General features: G+C 51.1%; 1 protein-coding gene across 6 annotated transcripts in view; it reads right to left on the bottom strand.

Moving 5' to 3' along the window:
- MICAL2 (microtubule associated monooxygenase, calponin and LIM domain containing 2) overlaps window positions 1-15,212 on the bottom strand; it is a 210,769-nt gene that overhangs the window by 49,273 nt on the left and 146,284 nt on the right. For 4 of the 6 annotated variants that reach the window (XM_059136366.1, XM_059136355.1, XM_059136373.1 and 1 more), the window contains 4 exons: window positions 14,032-14,215; window positions 9,898-10,079; window positions 5,168-5,242; window positions 549-703 (listed from right to left, as the gene is read on the bottom strand). In XM_059136366.1, the coding sequence (XP_058992349.1) occupies window positions 549-703; window positions 5,168-5,242; window positions 9,898-10,079; window positions 14,032-14,215 (596 nt within the window). The remainder of the gene's footprint in view (window positions 1-548; window positions 704-5,167; window positions 5,243-9,897; window positions 10,080-14,031; window positions 14,216-15,212) is intronic. The other 2 variants (XM_059136340.1, XM_059136434.1) reach the window with 1 other exon arrangement.

Below are 15,212 nucleotides of genomic sequence, written 5' to 3'. Positions count from 1 at the left end.
GGAGAGCACACGTACCTCTTTCCATCTTGTGTACTCTATATTCCAGAGCCTGGACCAGCGTCCAGCAGTTAATGGAGGCTTGATAAACTCATGTTGAAGGTAAAGTCCAAGCTGGAGTATCTCAGTGATACCATTTTCTGTTCAAGGGGGATGTGCTTCCAAGAGTCCCCGGTGCCACCAAAGGGAGCCTCAGTCTGTGTCTGCCTTCCTTCAGCTGTGAATTCCTCAAGGTCACCTGCTAGGCCCTCAAGGGTAGAGCTTAATATCCTAGCAAGTCTGCACGCCACAGTCTTGCCCAGAGTCTGTGCCCCACAAAGTCTGCTGAGTGAGTGCCTGTGCCCCAGGGCTGGCTGAGAAGGATGGCTGAGCTCTCATGAAAACGACAAGTCAAAAAGGCCTGGGGGGACGCTTGACAGAGCATCTCATGGCCCTGGCTTTGCACTTGGGTGACCCAAGAGTGCTAAGAATCCAGAGTTAAGTGTGGAAGTGGGTGAACTACGAGCAGCTCACCTTCTTAACACCTGCACACGGCCCCAAAGGGTATTTACCTGAGGTAGAGAGAAGCCATCCAGAGCATTCCCTGGGACACTGGTTGAAGAGAAAGATGGCGGGGAAGATGGGGGAGGAGATGACGAGGAAGAAGAAAGAGGAGCAGGTTCCTTTGAAGGTGACATAGTTTTTTTGTTGTTCACTGGCGTCAAACCTACCGAGGAAAGAACACACTCTCCATTACAGAGCGCTTATTACTTTACTTTATCACAAAGAGATTTTAAGAGAAGCTCCAACTTGGTAAATAGAGTCAGAGGGAGGAAGGTGTTGGAGACTGATTGAGAGGTGCTGGTGCCCAGAGTTTTGACCTGAGGAGGAAAGGGTGAGGAGTGGCAGCCTCCTGTGGGGGAATGGAGGTTGGAGGATGAAAAGTCTAGAAACCATCACACTTCACACTCCCATAAGGATGTTCCCGAAAGACGGAACAGGGAGTCTCCGGGACATCTCTTAGAAATCGATGCCTACTTCTAAATTTTCCCCTAAAGCCATCGTGGGTGGGGTCTGGGCTGCATTAAGTCACTTAGTCAACAAACCACCTGAGGCCTCTTCCCACAAAATGCCAGATCCTCAGCTGTGGGCGTGGGCAGGGTGGGCCACCGCGGATAATGAATCCGGCTCTTCCTTCTCATATGGGCGCCAAGGGGCTCTCCGATGAGATGGTTTGTTTGAGATTTTAAGAGAACACTAGGGAAGGAGGTTATAATGAGCATCAAATCATCTGAAGCATATGGCGTGGGATTCGTGCCAAGCTCCTGTTGGTCAGGGAACGAACGAGATGCAGTGTGTGTACTCAGAGTGAAGTGAGAAAGGAGTGTGTGGCTGGGGCCCTGAAGACACGCTGAATTCCGCCCTGTGGGAGCTGCAGTCCGTTGGTCTGGTAACTGTAGAATTGTGACAGCCATAGCCTGTAAGGTCTCTCTCTCTCTCTCTCTGTCTCATGAGTTCACACACATGCCCTCTGGGAACCTTAAATCTAAAATTTCAAGAGCTTCACTTCTATAGCCGACCATCCCAATGATATGTCCTCTGAGGGATTCAGAAAATGCCACACTCTGTTTTGGAATTGTCCACTCAGTGTATGACCCTTCAGTCCAGCCACCTCTCCTGTGAACCCTCCCAACAAATGAGTCTGCCTCCCAGAGACTTCCCAGAACCTATGTGTGTGTATACCCACTCCTATCAGACTCCCTGCCTGCGGCCACTCTGCTGACCCATTCCGAGTTCCCTCCACAGTATCCAACCTTCAGATGTTAGTTCACTACCTAACCCAAGACAGTCCTCGGCCTCAGTTTCCCCAAAGCTCCTCCTGTGGAACCCATATAGACCAGGTCAACTGCACCCCCAGAAAAGCTCCTTCCAGACCCATCTGGGTTCTTCAGGATTCTGTCCTGCTTTCCTTATACACGCTGGCAAGTGTGTCAGAACACGTATCCCAGTCCTGGGCTCTGGAAAGACAGCCACCACACACATATGTTCCACAGGCTTCCAAAGTGAAGCCCTCCAGAATGCTTCTGAGGAAAAGATAACCCAGGGGAAGAGATCCGAGGGTGGCCGGAAGGAGCTGCTGGGAGAAGGTCCCACGCTGCCAGGAGCCGATGCAGGGGAGGCTGGCTGGCCTGTCACCCAAACCCCCATTGCAGCCCACAATTAGATGGTTCAAGCCTAAAAAGGCAAACGCTGTGAGTCAGTTGTTGCCTTGCTTCCTGTCTTCAGCTTGCCAAATTCCTGCCGAATTCCTCCTCCTCCTCTTCCTTGCCCCCTCATTCCCTTCCCTCAGCTACCTCCTGAATCAAACTCCTCAGCTTGTCTCAGAGTCCCCTTGGCTCAACAGACTGTTTCTTTGTTCCCCCTAGGAAATCTCTGGAACCTCTGACACAGAGCCAGGGACACCTTGGGAACCAAACCTGACAGGAAAGCCTTGGGGTTCATGAGGTCACGACCCAGGGCTGCTCCCTCTCTCCTTTTATTAATCCCTGCCCCCCACTCCCACCACGGGGGAGTCCTCTCTGCACACTCGTTCCTCATGCACTGACTTCAGGAGAACTGGGACAGAGCTCCAGGGGACACCTGCCCGTCAAACTGCCACCTGGGAGGGAAAGGCCAGAGCTACGCTGAGAGGCAAAGGGAGATCTCACTGCCTGAGGTGGCTGATGTCTTTGGGTTCCCTCAGAGGATGCAAAGGGGACCTGGAACCCCACACTGCTTCACACCCACACCAGCTGCCTGACATTTATTTGCCTCACGTGAAAAATAAGATGGCTAGCATTGCTTCACCGGGAGGCCAAAATGGATAAAAAGTGGTGCCTGGGATAGAACGCAAAGTCAATGCAGCACGCTAGCTAAATATGAACTCCAATCCCTCTCTTCCTCCCACACACACAAGTTGTGGCCAGTAATGACACCATTGAACTGACCTGTTCCAGAGGGGGCTGCGCACCCCTACCCTGGCAGGGATTTCTCTTAACTTGTAGGCTCAGGGATTCCTCATTCACCAACTCAGGTCCTTCCCTGCAGGTTCCTTCTTGTTTCCCGTGGACGCTTGGCACGGTCCAGCCAGGCTGTCTCAGTCCCGGGTGCTGCCAGCCTTGCTGGTCCCATCACGCCAGGGCTTGATGAGCAGAGCAGGCCTGGCTTATGGCCCTCAAGCCCCCTTTGGCTCAGTTGCCTCTTCTCTGGGCCCTCTGGCAGTGACCTCTCACCTTGGCTCTAGAGGTCACTGAGACTACAGTCAGCAGGGGGAGGGTGAGAAGGGCACTGACACAGCTCCCTCTGTCCTCCCACCAGTGCTGGGGCCACAACTAGCCTTGATGGGGCAGTGAATGGACGCAGGAGACGGAGCCCCGGGTTCTGCTCCTTATTACAGTAGGACCAGTGCTGCCCCCTGGGGTTTCCTCTTGGGCAAAGTGAAAATGACAAAACGACGCTGTGAGGATTCTTACAAAGACCGGGATTCCAGGATGAAGCTTCCCAGAATTTGGAGTTTAGGTAATGCTCCAGTCTCCCAAGGTCTGAGAGCGCCCTCTAGGGGCAGCTTCCTGCACAGGCAGAGCCCATGGGTTCCGTTTGTTTCTGCACCAGGTCCAGCCACCTCATTTCTTGGTTCCTGTGTTTGTTCATTTATACTCACTCATTTAGCAAGCAACGACTGGACACCTCCTCTGGGCCAGGCCCATAGAAACGACCCAACTGAAGGCCTTCCCTCAAACCAGCTTTTACATACACTTGAGAACCAACATCTGGGATAACTAGAGACATGCCGATGCCCTCAGGGGCATCCCAGAAACCATGCTGCTGGTTAGCTGTCCTCTCTCTCCCGTGCCTCCTCCAGCATCCCCTAACCTGCTACCAGGGGCCCCCACCAGACTCACTGCTCGTACCCCGAGGAACCTCTCAAGGGCAAAGTAGAGCCCCTTGTACTAGCGGCACTCAGTGAAGTCAGCTGTTAGCACTGGGTGAAATCCGTACCCAAACGGACAGCCCCACCCCACAGAAGCAGAATTCCTGTAATCTGAGAAGGGGCTGGTGGGGAAGGGGAAATGGAGTGACCTGGGCATTCAGTAAACATTAAATTCCCCCTTTTCTTGTCACCCTCAGTGCCTGAGACTGCAAGATGATTCCACAGTCATTTCAGAGTGCCCTGGGTGGGGTGGCTTGCCGGTGTGCCACTGTAGTCCAGCTCCAGAGGCACCCATTATCCCAGCCTCACCCAAGGGAGGGGAGGCCTCGAATCTGAGGGTTGCTAGGAGAATGAATGACTCATGGGCCAGGAGTCCACACTGACTCAGAAGGAAGGAGCCAACTAACTAGTGCTCTGTTCCAACTTCAACAATGGCTCTTTTTAGAAACTTTTGTCTAACCCAAGGCTTTCCTGGGTCCACCTCTCCCAGAGCAAAGCCCAGAGAGAGAGTGTGGGGGCAGGGGAAGGTGGAAGGGGGACTTGGAGATGGATTAGAGGGCCCGGGAGGGGATGTCTGCCCTGTAAGGGAGGCCCCACAGAAACTGCAGCCAGCCCCAGAATGCGGTGCCCCCATGAGTGGGGATGCTGCGCCCCCTAGTGGTATATCCAGATGCCTTGGTGTCCGTTGTAGTCACTGGTCCTCACCCAACCCTGTTCTTCACAGGGATGCTGGGATCACAGCCTGCTCAGAGAAAGAAGCAGGTGTGTCTGTACGGATGGGTGTGTGCATGGATGTGGGTGCGGCTTCCTTCACTGCTATGCCCATGACTGCATGAGGTCATTCAGCTGATTTGTCAGTCCAACTCGAGTGCACAGAATGAAAACACATAGAGGCTCTGGGTCTCGGTTTCCTCATCTGTGTTTCAAAAAGCTTGCGGCCAATCATTACTAATACCCTTCCATGTGCAACAGCAGAGCTCTAAGGCTCCATGATTCCACACTAGGGAGCTGAAGGAGAAAGAAAGGTCCTAAATCCTTGGAAAATGCTTCCTCGAGTCAGCAGTGGAAACAGTCAACCTTCTATTTCTTTCGTTGCCCCTAACATCCCAGAGGCCAGGTCAGAGAGGACACGCATGGAATGAGAACAGCTGCCCCTGAGAATTGACCAGAAGACACTGCCCATGCCCCTCCCGGCCCACTCCCAGAGAGCTCATGACTCACTCGACTGGAATTTTCTTCTCCAGCTCTGGTATTTTCTGGGACTCGGAGACTGGAAGCTACTGGCCCTTTGCAGAGCTGTGGTAGAAAACAAGAAAGGGGGAGAGAAGACAGGGAGGGAGGAAGTTAAACTTACAGGAAAACTATGGGGTTTTCTCCTGTGGCACATTTTATAGACTAATAGTCATAATTGACTGAACCCCTTCCTTTTCCAGACTGCATCTTCCCATCCCTATGACACATACCTCCCACCTTTGTATTTGGTTTCATATTGAGACCCTGCTTTGGGACAGGTACGGTGATCATTCAGAAAATGCCTCAAATTATGAGCCATCATTCTAAGTCACCCATAACTAACATACATGTGTCCCTGTGTATGTGCACACATGTATTCACACATGCCCATAGATATATGCGTGCTTTTGTGCACACTTGTATGCTCGTTTTCAGCAAAGCAGCTCTTCAAAGCTGGTCTCACATCAACGTCCCATATATGGAGCAGACAAACCGGAGTTGCTCTCAATAAAGCCTGGAAGCTCCAGGAAGTTCTACGTCCTCTCCCACTCCCCTACAAAGCCTCCCAAACCCTTCAGGAACCAGGATTCCACAGACGGCGGCGTACTGAAGAACCTCCACTCAGGTGGGTCTTGAGAACTAGCTGAGCGAGATGAATATCATATGCAGAAGAACATGGCCTTGGCCTTTCAGGGTGAGAGAGATGTGCATGTACCTCATTCCCACTCTGGGCCCTCAGATTTGGTCTCAGGCTCCGGGTCCCTGTGGTAGTTCCTTCAGAGAACCTCTCCTTCAGAGAAGGAATGGGGAACCGCATGCACACAGGTGGGACAAGGGGGCGTGGAAGGAAAGAACGCCCCAGGAGTGATGTGGGTGTGGGAGAACAGGGTCGGGGAGGTCTGAAGCTAAGGCCCAGCCCTCTCTTGGTAAGAAATCCTGGGCCCCACACCCTGCCAGTGCTCAGAACTGGGCGTCAGCTCTCATTAGCCAGACTGTGGGGTGCAGATGGCAATCCAATCCCTTCTGGGGGCTTCTCTTCCTTGGGACAAGATATGCCAGTTCCTTCGGCCCCTGACTCCCCTCTTTTCCTTACTGTGGAGACCACATGATCCTGTTCTGTCTGGTGGGTTCTTTGTCCCACAGGCCTCCTGTCATATCGAAGCCACGGGTTTGAGGGGGAGCTCTGTGGAGGGGTCCAGGGCCCAGCCTCCTGGGCTGTTTGGGCCTGTTCCTCCCTTCTGCAGGTGCAGGGCAGGGTCAGCCTGGCTGGACAGTGTGCAGCAGGGGCAGGCAGGCCTCTGGGAAAGCTACATCCTGCTGACCATTACTACAGCCCCTCCGTCTGCTGGTGGAGAAATTTCCTGAGAAATGTAGAAGGCAGCGTCAGGCTCCTATTTTATTGCTTCTCCTCAGCCTTTTCACTTTGTGGAATGGAACTTATTAAAATTGGCTAAAATTTACAAGCGATTTTCCATTGCTGGTGTTTATAGGACACACATGTGCACATTTTTAACCACAATAGGAACAACAGGGTGGGTAGCAATGATTCGATCCAGTCGTTTTGAGCAGCATAAAGCAAGCCCGGTTCCCTTTTTCATCTTATATTTTATTTATATTTATTTTTAGGGAGCGCTTTTGGAGCTCTTACTGCATGACCCACTCCAAAAGGAGTAAGGGATAAGTATTTTGCCATATGGTATTAATGATAATAATAATATTGTTTTATTGTTACAGACTATCAGTATGCCCTGTAGGTCATCGGACCATCCCTGTTGTCAAATTATTGCCAGAAAAAAAAAATGGAGAAATACCAATTTTTCTAAAGCAGAATAAGATGGGGGCAGTCTGCCCCACAGCTCTGATTTACGCCCCAAACCCACGCGCTTGATTCATTTAATTGTTTCAGTGTGCACGTCACAACAAACTGACACAGACAGGCCCTCTTGGAAGCTGCTCTCCTGTGATCCCCGAAGTATAGGATGTGGCACCCCCTGCATGGGAGCACATGGGGTGCTTCCATAAAATGCACCTACTTGGTTCCAAGCTAGACCCACCAGATCGGAATCTCTGTAGGTAGGAACCTACGTATCTGCCTTTTAAACGAGATTTCAAAGATCCACTGAACGGTGTTTTAGGGGAGCATTACTGAACCTTTTCCACTGAGCCCTGATAATACAGGGTTTAAATTCTATTTCAGGCCATCCTCTTGGGGATGCTCTGTACTAAAGAACCTTGAGGATACAGTAGCTTCCTCGATGAGCCGAGGTAGTCCCAGAAGTCATGGAGAAACACTATGTAACACAAAAGGTACCATTTTTGCCACGTTAGAGGCGAGCTTAGTGCCATAAGATCATTCACACTGTTGTTCAACCATCACCACTATCCACCTCCAGAACTTCTTCATCCCAAACTGAAACTCTGTACCCACAAATCTAACCCCCCACTTTCCTACCCCCTGACTCTCTCTATGAATTTGACTATTCCAGGTGCCACACAGACGTGGAATCATGTAATGCTTGTTCTGGCTTGCGTGTCTGGCTTACTTCACTCAGCATCATGTCTGCAAGGTTCATCCACGTTGGACCATGTGTCAAAGCCTCCTTCCTTTCTAACACTGAATAATAGTTCATTATATGGATGTCGCCCAATTTGTTTATCCACTCACCACTTGGTGAATCTGGGGGTCATTTCCCCCTTTGGCAATTGTAAATAATGCCGGATGAGCACGGGTGTGCAAACCAGGAGTCTTCTTAAAGCAGGTTGGCCAGGTTGGCCTGGTTTGGTATTCCCTTGGCTCAGCTCTGAGCCATTTACTCAAGTGAAAACGGTGGTGAGTGATCAACCCTATAGGATCTGGTAAAGTAACTGATTTATCATAACTAGCCACACAAACCACAGCTCTGAGACCGTGCTGGAGGTTTTAACCTCTACAATGGGGTCTGCCTAGCAATGATCAAAAATGTGATGCATGACGGTGAAATCAACAAAAGTTCGCTTGAAAGTCATGCAGCCTGTCCACGTCTCTGTCTACTCTGTATTTTATCCTGGAATTAAGCTGGACTCTTAGAAACAAAAGTCTTTGGCCACACTGCCTTGATGTCTTGACCCAGCCCCATCTCCCTGGAAGAACTCCTCTTACTGAGTCGTGGGTGATCGTGATGCCCTCGCCGGCCAGGCAGGGATGCTGTACAAGACAGCCTCACCCAGGACATGAACTCATGCATCTCCCAGTGCTGTCTGTTTGACATGAAGCACTAGGGAAAGGGCTACCAGATCTGGAACTTGCCACAAACCAATATGTTGTTTTTCTCATGAACAGTGAGAACAATGATTGTGTTTCATTTTTAACTCTGGCTGCCAGAAAACTCAGGATCAAATTTATGATTCCCCTAGAGCAACTGCTTAAGACCACAGTCTGCCTCTCTGGGGTTTCTACCTCCTAAAATCATTTGGTTAACCCTGATCTTGAGGATTTATCTTTTAGAGAGAGAGAGAGATGTAGAATTTTGTTTTATGTCTTTCTTGTAAATTGCCTAAGATCCCCTGGCAATTGAGGAGCAAGGAGAAATGGAGGGAAGGAATGAAAGGCAGGCAGGCTTCATACCTGTAAATGAGGAGGCTGGAGCCCAGGGAGACAGAGGCCAAGCCTGAGCAGACAGAGGCAGGCTGCCCCAGCCGGGCAGGGGGTAGTGTTCTGTTCACTGGCCATGCTAAGCCCTTCCAGACCACACCACAATGCTATTGAGCAAATATGTTCGGATGACAATTGTCCCCCTTTATTTTGAAAGCTCACAAGGAAGGTAAATCCAGAGTTTCTAAGAGGCCTGCCTCAGCCCTGGTTTTCCTGGGAAACCAACCCTAGGTTCAGGTGGAAATTCTGCTCTCTGCCACCAGAGGGATGTGCAGGATAAGCTGAGTCCTGACTGTCCCAGGGCAGCCAAGGCCGCTGGTGCCTAAGGTGGCAAGTTTCTGTTAGCCTGCTTCTTTCCACCCCGAGCTCGCAAGCTGCTGTTGACCAAGTCAAAACATTCAAGGCCACCTTTATTTTAAAAAAACTGGCTGCTAAAGACAACTTTCTAGGGTGTGGAGGCCCTTGGCCCTGGGCCACACAGCTTACCAGCTGTGAGACTTAGGGAAAACACAGTCTGTTTGCTCACGGGTAAAAGGGTGAGCTCACTTACCCCACAGGGTCGTCCTGAGGATGAAATGGGGCCACGTATGGGAAAACCCTCAGCTGTTAAAGGTGCTTAGTAGAAGTGCATTTATTACTGTGTAAACTTCTAGGGCATTCCGCATGTTCCAAGCATGCTAATGCCCTGTGCTGCTCCTGGCTGCCTGTGGTCCAATGGCAGCTAAGCCCCATCCTTCCCTACTGGGCTATGGAACACCAGATGGGCCCCTAAGGAGATATGCCAAGAGGAGACTGTCCCAGGCAAGAGGGTGCTGGAGTCCCCTTATCTCCGCCAGCCTGGGACACACAACAGCCAGTCAGCCCCTCTGCCACCTGCCCACCTGAGATTCCAAAGCTTCTCTGGGGAAAGAAGGCTGGGCCTGGGTCACTCCCACTTACACCCCAGCCCTGCTGCCTGTAAGCCCGAGGGCTGGACCTGTCACTGGATCCTCTATGGTAAAAAACTGGCTGTGGGGAGTCTCCGTTCCTTCCCCATTTGCCAGGACCAAGCAAGCCTGGCCCCCACCCAGGCAAGCTCCCTGCTCACCGTGCACAGCTTGTGACTCCTCAGGGCACCGTGGCGAGACTTTCCTGGTCGAGACCTCTCTCAGGGAGCTGTGCCTGGTGAGGGGCTCCAGGAAGGGTGGGGTTTCTGGCCGCCGGGGGCTCTCCTCATGGGGTTGGGCACTGGAAGCCTCACTGCCGCGGCAGTCTGGCTCTGCCTCGGAGCTGGAAGGAGGAAGCACAGGGTGGGTGAGTGGGGAGCCCTGCAGGTCACATCCCACACCCCACTGTGCCCTGCCTGTCACTGTCTCCCATAGACCACGGCACTCTGGGGCAGCGAGAGTGGTTTTGTCACCTCTGCACCCCAAGCCCAGTCACAGGCTTTGTTATGGGCTGAACTGTGCTCCCCAAAATTCATATGAAGTCAGAACACCTAGGACCTCAGAAGATGACTGCACTTAGAGATTGGGGCTTTAAGGAGGTAAGCGAGTTAAAATGAGGTCATTAGGGTGAGCCCTAATCCAACAGGGCTGGTGTCCTTACAAGAAGAGGAAATTTGGACAGGCATAGAAGAAAACATCCCATGAACATGGGGTCAGCCATCGACAAACTGAGGAGAGGGGCCTGGAACAGATCCTTCCCCCTCGTGGCTCTCAGGAGGAACCAGCCGTGCCGGCACTTGATCTCAGACTCCCAGCTTCTAGAACTGTGAGAAAGCACGTCTCTGTTGTTCAAGCCACCCGGTCCGTGGTACTTTCCAGAGCCCTAGCAAACAAATACTGGCGTGGATCCAAGCAGGAGAATGAAGCCCCCATAAACATATGTTGACATGCTTGTGCGACGGCTGGTCTACCTGCCTTCAGCCATCCTTCAGCGTGACTCCTCAGCTCTCTGGGGCAAAATGAGCTTATCATTTAGGACCTGGTCCTAAAATGTTAGGCTTTTGAGTGCTGCTCATGTCCTATGGGAACGGATGGGAGGAAAAAGGCTTCGGGGTTGGAGGGGGAGTCTGGAAGCTGGGCCTTGAATGACGGGCCAGAATTTGTGTGGCAGAGAAGTGGAAGTGGTGTGTCCTCAGCAGCAGGGACAGCACAGGCACAGTTCCCTGGGGGCCTCGGGAGGTGCCAACCTATAGGGCTGTGACTATTTACTGTCTGTGTATGTAAGTCAGCACGCATCTTCCCACTGGGCCACTGCTCCTTATTCATCTCTGTGCTCTGGTGGACTTTCCATCCATCCCAGGGCCCAAACCTGCCTACCACAGTATCCCAGGGCTCTTCACTGATGGGTCCCAGAGGCAATAGTACCCATTGGAGGTCTACCTTGAGACCCTGGGACATGGACATGGACAGATGGTCGTAGGCTGAGGTCCTCTGTAACCAGGAGTTCCACATGTGGATATAGCCTCCTTGTGGATGCTTGTAAATCCAAAATGCAAAGAGGCAACAGCAGAGACTGGCTACTTGAGTTCTGGGCTCCAACCTTGCCTGGAGAGAGGACTACCCCTGGACTGGACTCCTCTGGCTAGGAAGCCAGAGGAGTCAAAGTATTTGCTTTGTTACTTAGGCTAGCTTTGGGTTTCTGTCTCTCACAATGGACATGGTCCTGCCTAACTGAGCTCTAGGAGGCTATATGAGACTTGAGACAGGGCCTTCCTTCTCTGGGCCTTGCCTTTTATCTCAGTGACTGCAGAAGGCACTCCAAAGCAGAGGTGCTCATGCTGACATGTGGTTAGAATCACCTATAGGACATGCTAAAATAAAATGTACGTTCCCAGGCCTCTCTTCCAGAATCTGAAGGCTCCAGACTTCATGAACTAACTAGCTGTCTGCACGGCGGTATCCATATTCATCCCTCACATTCTTCCCACACCTACTCCAGTCAGGTTTCTGATCCTCTTATTGGAAAAACCAGAGGTCACTCCTTTAGCTCATCCATGCTCATCTGAAACAGTGAACCACACTCTCCATCCTGAAACTTCTTTCTTCTCTTAGCTTCCATAACTCAGCCTCTCTTGGTTTCTCTCCTTCCTGGGTTTTACCAGCATCTTCTCTGCTTGTCCACTGAATGTTCAAATGCCCTGGGGCCCTCATCCAGGCTCAGCTCTTCTTTATCTAGGAGAAGATAGCCTCTTTTTTTTTTTTTTTTTTTTTTTTTTTTTTTTCTGAAGAAACATTCTTACTCCACAGATGACTCATCAACTCCCTTGGCTTTCATAGCCTCTATGTGCCACTGGCCCCTAAATCCTGTCTCTAGTTCTGCCTCCCAGAAACTTCTCTGTTCTACTGCTTGCTTGGCAACTGTGCAAAGACATCTCAAACCCCACAGGTCCAAAAGAGAACTCTTGATTTTCTCCACAGACCTGCATCTTTCCCCAAATCTTGTCCTCCTCAAGGCTACTCTAGAAATGACTGTACCTTTCGTGCAGCACGTGGCGCAAAGTCTGGGAGTCACCCTTGGGCTTATTCTCACCTTCACGTTTAGTCCATTAGCAAATCTCCTCCCCTGCTCCCAACCTTGGTCCAAGTCCCTCATCTCTTACCTGCACCACAGGCTCCCACCGGGCCTCCCTGCATCCTTCCCACTCGCCTCTGCCCCAAGCATTTTTTGTACCAAGCCCTGCTGATCTTTGGAAATCATAAATAAGATGTCACTCTCTGACTTAAGAATTACCTAATGGCTTTCAATAGGACCTGAAATAAAGTTTAAAGTCCTGGTCCTATCTTACTCAGCCTTACTCCGGCCTTACTTTCTGGTAGATCTTACTCTTCTTCCCCTCCTTGTGTGCCAGCCAGGTTAGAAGACATCAGGCCCACAGTTGCTGCAGGGCCTATGTACTCCACTGCTTGGATGCCACCTCGTCCGTCTTCACATGGCTGTCCCTTCTTGTCAGCAATTCTCAGGTTAAGTGTCACCTCCTCATGGAAGCTGTGGTTGATTGTTTGCAGAGTGCCGGCAATCATTCCCCTCCTGGAGCCACACCCTTTTTCAATGGAACTTAGCAGCTCCTCCCATAATGGCAGAGCCAATTTCCCCACCCCTTGAATCTGAGCTGGACTTGTGACCATGCAGACGTGATAGAACAACCAAGACCTCAAGAGACTTGGCATGATTGTACCTTCTCACAGGATCGTGTGAATAAGCACAGGCTGCCTGTTGGAGGATGAAAGACCCATAGCCCAGTAGCCTCCTGGCACCCCAGCTGACAGCTAGCCATGTTCTAGAAGTGGGACCCTGCTGGTCCAAACACACGGGAGTCCACTGAGACCAGAAGAACTGCAGGACTGAGCCTGACTGAATTGCTGGCCCACAGAATCGTGAGTAGAATAAGCAGTGGCTGTTGGGTGCTTTGTTACTCAGCATGATGATGAGAACAGATAACTGATACAAAGGACTTTCTTGGGTTCCTAATTGAAAGTAGCTGACTAGTCACTATCATAAACTCCTGTTTTATTTTTCCACCTGTAACAAAGGTGAGATTTCTCCTGTTAACTATTTACTTGTTTGCTGACTGCCTACCCAGCTTGAACAAGAGCCCTGTGAGAGCAAGGCTTTTGTCTTGTGTGGGTCACTGCTATATCCTCAGAGTCTAGTACATACTGAGCCATTGGTCCCTCTTGCTGGTTGACCTCCTGGATGAATTCGGTATCTGGGGGCGGCCTGGAGTCGGCACTCCTGATGACCACTCTGGGTGGTTCTGGTAATGGCGGTAAGGATGGCATTCTGACAAATACTCATCTAGGGCAGCAGGGCTTCACTTCTTATGCCTTCTCCTGCCTCTGGCCCAGCCTCCCCATCACCGTGCACTGCCATCTTACATTTTACTGTGACAGTAATGCCCACGCGGCACCCCTTGCTGCAGCCTACATCACAACTGCCTTTTGGGGAGAAGACAGTGGGGCCAGAGCGTGTCCCTTCTCTGAGAAAACAGCAATTTCTAACACTTATAGTGCTTATTATATGCCGAACATTGTTCTACATGCTTTATGTATGTTAATTGTTAGATCCTTACGATGGTCCATGAGACAGGTGATACCACTGTCTCCATTTTACGGGTGAGAATATAAAGGCACAGAGAGGTCACATTGTCAGTGAGTGGAGAGGAGACTAGTCCATGAATGCTGTAGCTCTTGTCCAATCTCTCTTCTGTCCCCATCCTGCAGCAACCTGAGCATACCTGCTGTCATCACTGGTGACCAGGACACGCACAGCCATCATCTCTTGTCCAACTACGTCCTCCCCAGGGCTGATCTTCACTGAGGTCCACTCAGAGTGCAGGAGAGAGGTCGCTTCACCTTCCGTATCACTGGGCTCTGGCTCCAGAACACTCTTGGGCTTCTTGGGGGAGGTTGGCTCATCTGCTGGGAGGAGAAGAGGGTCTAGAAAGATGATGGGAATAAATGGGCCCTACAGGATACCTGCTTCCCATCCAGAAGATTGGGCAGGCTGCTGGGGATGGAGAGGTGGGCAGGGAAGCCTTGGGTCTACTTGGACACTCTAAGACTGACCTTCTCGTCCTCTGTTCCTACCATTTATTCTACCAGATGCCCCAGGATTTAGAGCACCTCTGTGTATAGGACATGAATACACACATCTCATTTAGTCCTATAGGAGGGTCCTGAAATGTTCAGAGGGACCACCCAGGCCCAATCTCTAGACCGCCATTGTCAAAATCAGTGTCCAACATACTGCTAAACCTGGTGGCAACTTCTCCATTCTTGTCTTGACACATCAGAAGCATTTGACCCAGTGGTTCATTCTCTCCTTCTAGAAACAGCTCTTCTCTCAGCTTCTAGGATAACACAGCCCCGATCCCTTCTCTGCAATGGTTGCTCTCCTTCCCTCCTTGTTTCTTTGCTGGGTATACCTTTCCCTACACACACACCTCCCCCCTGCCCCCCGACCTGGTAACATTGGAAGGCCCGAGGGCTGTCTTTGAATCTCTTCTCTTACTCATGCCCATGATAATCTCATTTGGTCTCCTGGCTTCAAATAACCCTAGATAACAATGACTCACTCCTACATCTGTATTTCCAGCCTGGACATTTCCTCTGAATCTAGGCTTATATATTCCATTGCTGCCTTGGCCTCTCCACATGGATGTCTAGTGGACACATCAGACTCATGTCTGAGCGGAGCTCTTCAGCCACACCGCTCCCCAACCCTGCTTCCCCCACAGCCCTCCCCATCTTGGTCAATGGCGACCTTGGCCTTCCTGATGCTCAAGTCAAATGCTTTCACGGCATCCTTGACTTCTCTTGTTCTTTCATTCTTCACTCAAATCATCAGCCAATCCTGCTAGTTCTACCTTCAAAATGGGTCGGGAATCCAGTCACCTGTCACCGCCTCCTCTGCTAC

This window comes from Mustela lutreola, chromosome 1 (assembly GCF_030435805.1).
Source record: "Mustela lutreola isolate mMusLut2 chromosome 1, mMusLut2.pri, whole genome shotgun sequence".
NCBI lineage: Eukaryota > Metazoa > Chordata > Mammalia > Carnivora > Mustelidae > Mustela > Mustela lutreola.
Note: the sequence above shows the minus strand (reverse complement) of the source record. Positions and strands in the feature narration are given on the sequence as shown.